At 27.6% G+C, this 9,707-nt stretch overlaps 1 protein-coding gene across 1 annotated transcript; it reads right to left on the reverse strand.

Annotated features, from left to right (window-relative positions):
* Nucleotides 1–5,394: 5,394 nt before the first annotated feature.
* Nucleotides 5,395–7,636, reverse strand: LOC114177536 (putative mannitol dehydrogenase). Its single transcript, XM_028062919.2, has 5 exons — nucleotides 7,479–7,636; nucleotides 7,286–7,399; nucleotides 6,147–6,660; nucleotides 5,905–6,055; nucleotides 5,395–5,782 (listed from the first exon to the last, which is right to left on the reverse strand). Exons 1-5 carry the CDS (start codon nucleotides 7,574–7,576, stop codon nucleotides 5,577–5,579), a joined length of 1,083 nt encoding a protein of 360 aa, XP_027918720.1. The 5' UTR covers nucleotides 7,577–7,636; the 3' UTR covers nucleotides 5,395–5,576.
* Between the last annotated feature and the right edge of the window lie 2,071 nt (nucleotides 7,637–9,707).

Below are 9,707 nucleotides of genomic sequence, written 5' to 3' on the forward strand. Positions count from 1 at the left end.
TAACGATTAATTTATGTATAAAACTTATTGGTTTAGTTGGTTTGTATAAATGATATACTTTTACAGTCTTATCTTTTATAAGACTATCTTAATATACTTTATATATAAAATTACCTGTTTTAAATATTATAACAAAACGACATATTTTATTAGTTTTAAACTACATATAATTTGAAATTATGATTTTATTTTATTAGTTAAAAATTGTTTTCTTTATAACATTATATTAAAATCAAAATCGTATTTGAAAAAGATTTTTTTTTTCACTTTAAAAACAAATTTCTCCTCCACAACTTACATTTATATACTTTTTTATAATATATTTATTTTTGTAAATTCGAATAAACATTACATCATCAGTTTGTTTGAAAATAGAAAATAAATGATGTCTGAATTGAATGATGAATTTAAGTATGTCAAAAAGAAAGGAAATATAAAAAAAGTGAAAATAATTTTATATACAAATATTTTAAGAGTTAATGATATATAATAATAGTTTCATAAAAATATTGTTTATGTAACCAATCTTTTAAATTATATTAATATGTGTTTATAAGATCGTAGCAAAATACCGTAAATATCAATATGGTTACATGCTGCTCGGTTAAGCATACTTTACACGTTTTTTAGTCCAATATATTTAAAGTGAAAAGTAGGTAAAAGGAACAGGACAAAAAAGAGTAAAACTGGCTATTGTTTGTATTAGGAAAAAAATTATATAAATATAATAAAAGCGTATAAAATGTTATATCTAAGAAGATTTATATGATAAAAAATATATATATAATAAAATAATTTTATATTAAAAGTTGAATATAAAATATAAACATATATTTAAATATCTAAAAAAATATATTTTACTATCAATTTGGTATTTATTCAAAATTTGGCATGAAAAGGTGATTTGACACTTGTTAATACTTTGTTAAATATTCTTTTTAAATTTAAATAAATTATTAAAATTTTTAAAACAAATTATAATAAAAGTTAATCTCAAAGTACATTTAAGCAAGGGTGAAAAAGAGGAAAAAGACGGTGTAAAGTTGGTTTACTTTTTACTTACTATCTTAAATCATGAATTCAATGCAGTAGCTTTAACTATTGATCTTTACCAGTCCACAATAAAAATAACTAAGTACAAATAAATAAAATAATAATATTTTAATAAATTTACTTTATATATAACTTCGCAGCAATTTTACTCTAATAATATAATATTGAAAATTTATTTTATAATTTTTAAAAATTCATAATATTATATTATTATAATTAGTTCTCTAGCAATCATATTAAAAAATAATTTTATTGAAACATACAGAATACTACAGTTCATCCTTGAAATTTTCAAGTTTTTATCTAAATTGTAATGTTACATGTTGTCAGCGAGGTGGACCACAGTAGAATAGAAAGCGATTGCTCAGGAAATTAATTATTATTTTGTGTGGTGCATGTGTTTTTGGTTTTTCGATGTTCAACTTTCCAAATCAGTTTATTTAATTGAAGATGATCCAACCCGGTCCAGTGATAGTAATGACCAATAACATTGTAATTAGTCCACACATATTAATAATCTGTATAATATTAAAATAAAAAACTCAGTTAAGGCTGAGAATAATTTTCACTTATTTACAAATTAATACTTCATAAAGTTATTCATATTAAAAAAATGATATGTTTGGTTTTTAATTTAATCAAAATACATTGATCATATATCTTTACACCTTTATTATTTGATTTTTGTTAAGGTGATTTCTAAGGTTTAGATAATCACATCAACGATTGAAAATTTCCTCAAATAATAACTTAAAAATAAATTTTCTCTTACGGACTTGGTGGCAAAATAAATGGAATTTTTTTAATGTGCTTGTTGAAAATTCGGTCCTTGACAGGTAAAATTTCTGCCAATAATTTGCAGTATCGACGAGAAAAACTCCTTAGAATTCGGTCATCAAGGACATGAATTAGGATGAAATGAAAAAATAAAAAGAGATAAAATTTGTTTTAGAAAAAACGTAAATTAAAATAATCAGTGAAAGTTACGGAGTAAATTTTAATTAATTTAATAAAAGATAAAATAAGAAATTATTTAAGAATAATAAGTTATGTAATACCCTATTCTTAGAGTTACAAATGTACTAATATAAGTTCATTGTAGACACAAAATTCTGTAAGTATAAATATGTTTGGAATATGAAATCACATCCATAAACTAGGTAAGCTAACTCGATATATTTTTAGTCTTTTGATTTTTAGTGAAAATTGGAATGGGTTTCTCTTCAAAATTTTGAATAAATTTAGTCTTCTATCTTTAGTAATGTGTAAATTTAATTTTTTTAACAATTTTTTTTAAAGTTTATTTGACATTTCAAATGAATTTTATAATAATTTTTGAACTAACATTAAAGTGGAGATGTGTCAAATGATGTAAAAAATTTAAATATTATCATGAAAATATGTTTGAAACGTCAAATGAACCTAACCTAAAAAAATTTCATTAGAATGACTAAATTCATGTATTTATAAAGTTAGATGATTAAATTTAGTCAAAGTTTTGAAAAATAACTAATTTCAATTTTCACTGAAAATTAAAAGATAAAAAAATACTTAACCCTTCAAAAAAAAAAAAAGAAGAACAAACACATTTCAATTCTTAAAACACACTTTAATTATTAAAATAGTTAGTATCTCTACACATCACATAGAAGAATAAACACACTTCAATTTTTAAAATAGTTCATATCTCTACACATCACATTCAATAACGTTCAACATCATCCAATGACATATAATTACTAATGACATCGAGATCAAATGACTAAGTCTTCTTTAAAAGAACAAAAAGAAAGACAAAAGATAAACTTACTATATTCAAGAAATTGATGAGATAAGATTATAAAATTCAATGTCAAGAGTCGTATGACGTATTTCGATATTCAAAGGGATCAAAGAAAAAGTCAAAAATATAGAAAAAAAGCAGAGAAAAAGTTAAAAAAAAAAAGAGAGAATAATAATTCTTATAAATAATTCTATTTATAATTTGACTTTTAATAATAAAACAATTGAGTATATTTTTTAAAATTACTATTATTTTTAATTATTTTTTAGAAACTTACATATTGTAATTCAAAGAAAATTTTGTCTTGATGTAAAAAAAAAAAAAAAAGACATGCATAATTGATTATAGATGAATAATCTTATGAACGCAAATAAAAATTAATAAAAAAGATACATTTTTATCTTTCGAAAAAAAATATATAAACTTGATTTATCTTTTGTAATTAGTATTGATAAGTTTACGCAAGTTCTTTATATCGAACAATTTGAATGCTATCATCCATATATTAGAATACCTTAAAAAGACTTCACGACAAAGTAGGTTGTATCAAGTCTTAATAATATGATGTTGACAGAATAAAATCTCTTATTAAGAGACACTCTATAACAAGATATTGTTTTTTCTTGAAAAAAAGTATTTTTAAAAAATATAAAATAAAATGTAACTATCGCATCAATAATTGAAAATAAATATAAGACTATAACATTTTTTATTAGCGAATTTGAATGGATAAAAAAATGTCTTCATAATATATTATAATAAAAATATATTATTAAAAATATATTATAAAAACCAAGTTGTTTTCCGTTAATTTCAATTGAATGTTTCAAAAGAGAACTAAAATTGGTAATTTTTTGTTGAAAAAAGTTGTCTAAGAATATCTAAACTAAATTGGTCAGATCTATGCAACTTGAATTAGTATTAACAAAATCTGTAATTGAATTTCTAATCAAATTTATTTCTTTCAAACTTAGTCTTTACAAAGTCTCAGACCTAAGAAAAAAGTGCTAGAAAGATTAAATATAGACATTAAGTAGTCTTAATAGAAAACTCTCGTTGTACCTATCCTATACCTAAAACTCTAATTATGTCTTATGATCTCTGATCTTTTTAGTTATTGTATCAAAGATTTTTATTAGTACGAATAAAAGAACATGAAAAGAAATTATTCAAAGTATCTGAAACATATTATCTCTTTCAATTAACTCAAGATCATTAATCAAATAAATAATTTGAGCACCCGAGGTAGAATGTACCTATGCAACCAAGTTAAAATCACAAAAGTAATATAATGATAATACTCTATTGTTAATCACTTAAATGTAGTAGTCAATTAGTTAGAGAGAAAAGAAAGAAACTAATATAATAGATTAATTGATATAAAGAGAAAAAAAAATAACAATAAGTCAAAGCTAATAATAAATAGATTGCAACAATAAGTCAATTAGTTAGAACACTACTTATCATATTGCAAATATTGCTCAATATTTATATAGATTAGATGCTTAAATTATTTAATTTATTTGTTTTCTAAATTATATACGTTCATATTTTAATTTTTAATTATTATATTTATAATAATATTTAAAAAAGTAAATATACATTTTGATTTTACTATTACAAAAATATTAATCAATTTATTTTTTCACAATAAATATATAAAATAAATTTAAAAATCAAAACATTTGTAAGTGAGTCAATCCATTAACCTACCAACTTGTGATGGGTAAGTTACAAAATTTCTGACTCACCAACAAATAAGTTGGGTTGAATTGTTCTTTTTTAGCCCAATTCATGTGAGTCGAGTTGACTCACTTTGACACTCATATTGTAATAGTAAACAAAATAAATAGACCGTAGATATTACAACAAAGGTGAATACCACTTATCATTAGGGACATTAGCGAACCTATATACATTCGAGAGTATACATGTACACCTCTGATTTTGTTAAAATTATTACTAGGTAACTGAAAAAATTTTATATTGTCCTCTCTTAATATCATATATTTGAATTCACAGGTGCTAGATGATATACAAGTATGTAATTAAGAATGTACAAGTACACTACTTGACTTGCTTCCACAGACCTATGATCTTAAATTTGACGCTTAGAGATGAAAAAAATGTCACGAATATTCATTATCCATAAAAATTAAAATTAAAAATTTATTTTATATTTTATTAACTTAAATCTAAATAAAATTAAAATTAAAATTTAATTTACATTTTTTTTTAATTTTTTAATTTTATTTATTTTTCATTTAAAAAATTTATAAGCTATTCTTTTTTAAAATATCTATGGGAATATCTACGGGTTCAAAAAAAAACCCGTAAATAGTTTTTACAAATAACGAAACGAGTAACAAATCCAATTTCCTGAACGTGTTCGACCTGTTGTCAACTTATCATAGTGCAAACATAAACGCTCTTCTAAAATTTTTGATGCACATTTATGTTAGTTTTATTGCCGGGTTATACAAATTTTAGCAAGAGAAAATATCTCCTAATTTATTTCCATAGAAGTATAAAATAAAAGATAATTATTAATCCCATAATACTAGAAAAGAGATGTTTATTAATCACAGAATATTAAAGATTGCAAGTACATCATCCGTTCACTGCCTAAATGCAAAAGTACACAGTAAAACTTCCAATCAAACTACACATCCAATTGACAATAGACAAATTCCTTATTTAAAGCAACAACCATATCCTCTGCTACATAGATGATGAAAATTTAAGAGCTGGGCTTCAATGTCTTTCCAATGTCGATAACAAATCGATATTTCACATCTGCTTTGAGGAGACGCTCCATTGCCGTGTTTACATAATCAACAGGAATAATCTCGATGTCAGGATGTATATCGTGTTTGGCAGCATAATTAATCATCTCTTGAGTCTCCTTTATTCCTCCAATGCAACTGCCAGCTACACTCTTTCTCGCTGCAAACCAAACATAAAATATATTTTTTCATGAACAATATTCCACTTAATTTTACATCTAATTTATATCGCGTGAAGGTTGTTTATGCAAATGTAATAATTTTTTACGTGCATATACATACGTAGTATAGGAAAGATGGGTAGCTCCAAAGGATGATCAGGTAGACCAACAACCACAAGTTTCCCACCAGTCTTCAACAAATCAATCAGAGGGACCAGAGAGTGAACTGCAGACACTGTGTCTATTATACCATCCAAGGTGCCCTTTGCAGCCTGAACAGAAAAAATATACAACGCAGATTCTAAACAAAAATACTTTCAAATAATAACTGTGGAAAGGTTCGGAAAGGGAAAGTTGAAGTACCTCCAACTCATCTTGATTACGACTGACCAAAAATGAGTCAGCTCCAAGACGCTCGATAGCTTCCTTCTTTTTGTTTGGAGATGTGCTGATTACAGTGACCTTAGCCCCAAAAGCTTTGGCAAACTTAACAGCCATATGGCCAACGCCACCAAGACCAACCACACCCACATGCAAGTCTGGTTTGCCAATTCCAAAATATATGAGAGGGCTATACACTGTGATCCCAGCACATAAGAGAGGTGCAGCAGCCTCAAGAGGTAGGTTATCAGGAATGCCTATCACAAAGTGTTCATCTACAACCACCAGATCTGAGTAGCCTCCTTGTGTGATGCTCCCATCAATATCCTTCGCTCCATACGTCAGAACCGATTTTGAACAGTAATTCTCAAGATTTTCATCGCAGCTATTGCACGACCTGCAGGAATTTACCAAGCACCCCACACCCACCCTATCTCCCACCTTGTATTTCTGTACCTTGCTTCCGACCTCTACCACTTCACCTGCAATCTCGTGCCTACGTTTTGGTACTTAAATTAGAATGCATTATTCTATCATGAACACTAATAACTTGACATTAATAAACAATAAATAACATATCTTTAATTGGAAAGGTGGCTAATAATAATTTATTAAACAAATTATCTACATCAAAGGTGTTTGTCTATGAGCTAAACTTGTTCCATACATATGGTTGTACCTCCGCCCAGTGCAACACGTACCTCAAGCAAACCGGTCTAAATTTCTGTTCTTTATTCTCCAACTTACCGTTTAGCAGATCTACAACTTCGTCTATGCAGCAGATCTTATTGCTTGATTTTTGTTTTGTATATATATATATATATATATATATATATATATATATATATATATATATATATAATATATTTCAAATAGTTATCATGTAGGTACTACAAAAAATCTTGCTTCTTCTGAGGGGACCATCCAATGAGGGGTCACATTTTGTGTGTGCACACTCCAAATTTGAGTTAAGAATAGCCATTTTCTCTTATAATTTGAAAGGCATACTACATAGTAAGTATATGAATAAATTTCAAGAAGTCTTTTTTGTTTGAGAAATCAAAGGTAAAAGTGAAAATCTTGTGTTTGTAACGTAGGATCAAAGAGCGTAGGAAGCTTACCCGGGTACCAGTGGATAAAAGGACTGACCCCATTCACTCTTAATGTTGTGGAGGTCAGTGTGGCATATTCCACAGAATAACACTTTGATTGCCACATCTTTGTCTCCTGTTTCCCTGCACCATTAGAAAACAGAACATGAGAAGCATGAAGTAGTTCTAAGGTTGAGGAATTGAAGAGGTTTGAAATGCATACCTTCTGGTGAAGTCGAAGGGGGAGAGAACCCCAGATTTGTCTCTAGCAGCCCATCCGAAAGCCTTCCTAGAATGCTCTAGTCCTGGTGTAGCAGCCATCTCAGTGTGTTGGTCTCAAGAATTGTGAAGGGTGTGAAGCAGCATGGGTGTAATTAAAGGCACCTACGCCCAGAGATATGTGGTTCATAATGCTTCACGTACGCAAACAATAATTATGAGGCCCACGTGGGTGGGGACACTGCTTACTTTTCTTTTCGCGCTTTCTCTTTTTTTACTGTATTTACACACGTAGCAACGTATAATAAAAAGGCACAAATAATCAAATTCATTATTCAAAAATGTGTACGGTTGAGATTGTGAACATTATACACGTTGGTATTAATCAACCAAAGATGTAGGTACAACAGAACAAATATGATTAATTTTAAAATAAAGCAAATATGAATGTCTCTAATGATTCATTAATAAAATATTTAGTAGAAGCGAGATTGTTCTAGGAAAGGAGAGGCCAGATTGTTCTAGGGAAGGAGAGGCCAGATTGTTCTAAGGTGTCTTGCGTGGAAAAACCTTCTTTTGGGATAAAATCCTATATTGAGTCTAACATAGAGCAAAGAATAAAGAATAAAACTTTTTATATTATTTTCAAAAAAATTATAAAAGTTTATACGCCATAAAAAACATTAGAATGTTCAATGTTAGGAAGAACAGGATAAGAGATATCATTGTCAAAGTGTAGAAAAACTTAACTTTTGAATGGAAAAACATTTTTATAGAACTTGATCCCAAGAAGTGAAAGTTATGTTAGTAAACAGATCAAGTAATTTATATCCTTTGTGTCCAATGGGGTAATCAATCACAATCACAATAAAAAAATTCTTCATTAATAACCAATTTTAGTATTTTAGTGATAAAAAATTGTTAATCATTATAATCAATCTAGATACTAATTTATAAAATAAAAAATTATTGGTTATTAAAATAGTTCACTATAACAAATAAAAAATTATAATTGGTCTTTAATCATTCAAGTGGTATTGGAGGCAAAACATTTCATATTTGGTAGAGAAAATCGAAAAGATTTCATCTTTGACAAAAGTGAAAAGCAAGGTATCTAGTTTGTTTTCTCCACAACATTCGATGGTTTTTTAGTGTGGTTTTGCTATCGTTCCCTTCCTGCAATCATGGACAACTCTTCCATTCTTGGTTCATACTCTTTGTTGGTCTTCATTCAGATATCCTAGGGCATTTACGCATTTGTACGTCTGCATTTAGTTTTTGTTTTGTTTGTCAAGAGGAGTAGAAGAATGGGGAGTAAAGGTGGGGAAATTAGTCAATGTAGTGAGGAGAAGAAGTATGTGCGTTTGTACATCTGCACTTTCTTTTTCACTTTTAAGGACCTAACTTCAAAATTGTTTATACAAATTTGTTTCCGTCATTCTTGCAAAACGAAGTATTTTGGTGTTGTGAATGAAAGATTAAGTGTGGAACATAAATAATATATTGCAGACACACCGTTTTGGTGGTTCACAGTGTTAAACGAATTGGTAAAGATAAGTGGGAATCTGTTATCTCAATTATGTAATAAATGACTTGAAAGGAGGGGTGATTTCGATCTTGGTGGCAAAGTAGTGGAATTTAATTTATTAGATGTGTGTTTAGGGTTAGGGCTGAGGGTATTGGGAGAAAAACATTTTATTTAAATGACGAGGTTGTGGACACTAAATGTAGGAAGTTTTTTTTTTTTTTTTGCCATGGAAAAGTTCATGTTAAATTGATATATAAGTTTCTTTTGAAATTTGATAACGATGTTGCTGCTATAGAAGTATTTTGCAACCTTTACATTTTGTTCGCATATCTTAGTTCTTGTTGGCAAATAGAAATGGAATTGTTTTCTCCATCATTTTTAAGATTGTGGATAACTTAGAAAATATTGTGATAAGTGTCTAGAACGCGTAAAATTTTCATATAAACCTATCATACTTTAATACTTTAATTGATAATATTTTGTAAGTAAACTACCCATTTTAGCTTATAATTACAGAATGAGATACTAAAAAGAAGAAAAATAAGAAATTAATGAATTTTAGTGATTTTGCAGCAATTATTCGAAGAATTAAAAATGATGCAGTTGAGCTCCAAAATTCATTATCGAGCTATAGTAAGGCGGTCAAGGAAGGATCCATAACATGACTTTTGGAGCTGAGCCACAACAAAATGGTGCTCAACACTT

Source organism: Vigna unguiculata, chromosome 3 (assembly GCF_037176805.1).
Source record: "Vigna unguiculata cultivar grain cowpea cultivar isolate G323 ecotype 2 chromosome 3, ASM3717680v1, whole genome shotgun sequence".
Lineage (NCBI taxonomy): Eukaryota > Viridiplantae > Streptophyta > Magnoliopsida > Fabales > Fabaceae > Vigna > Vigna unguiculata.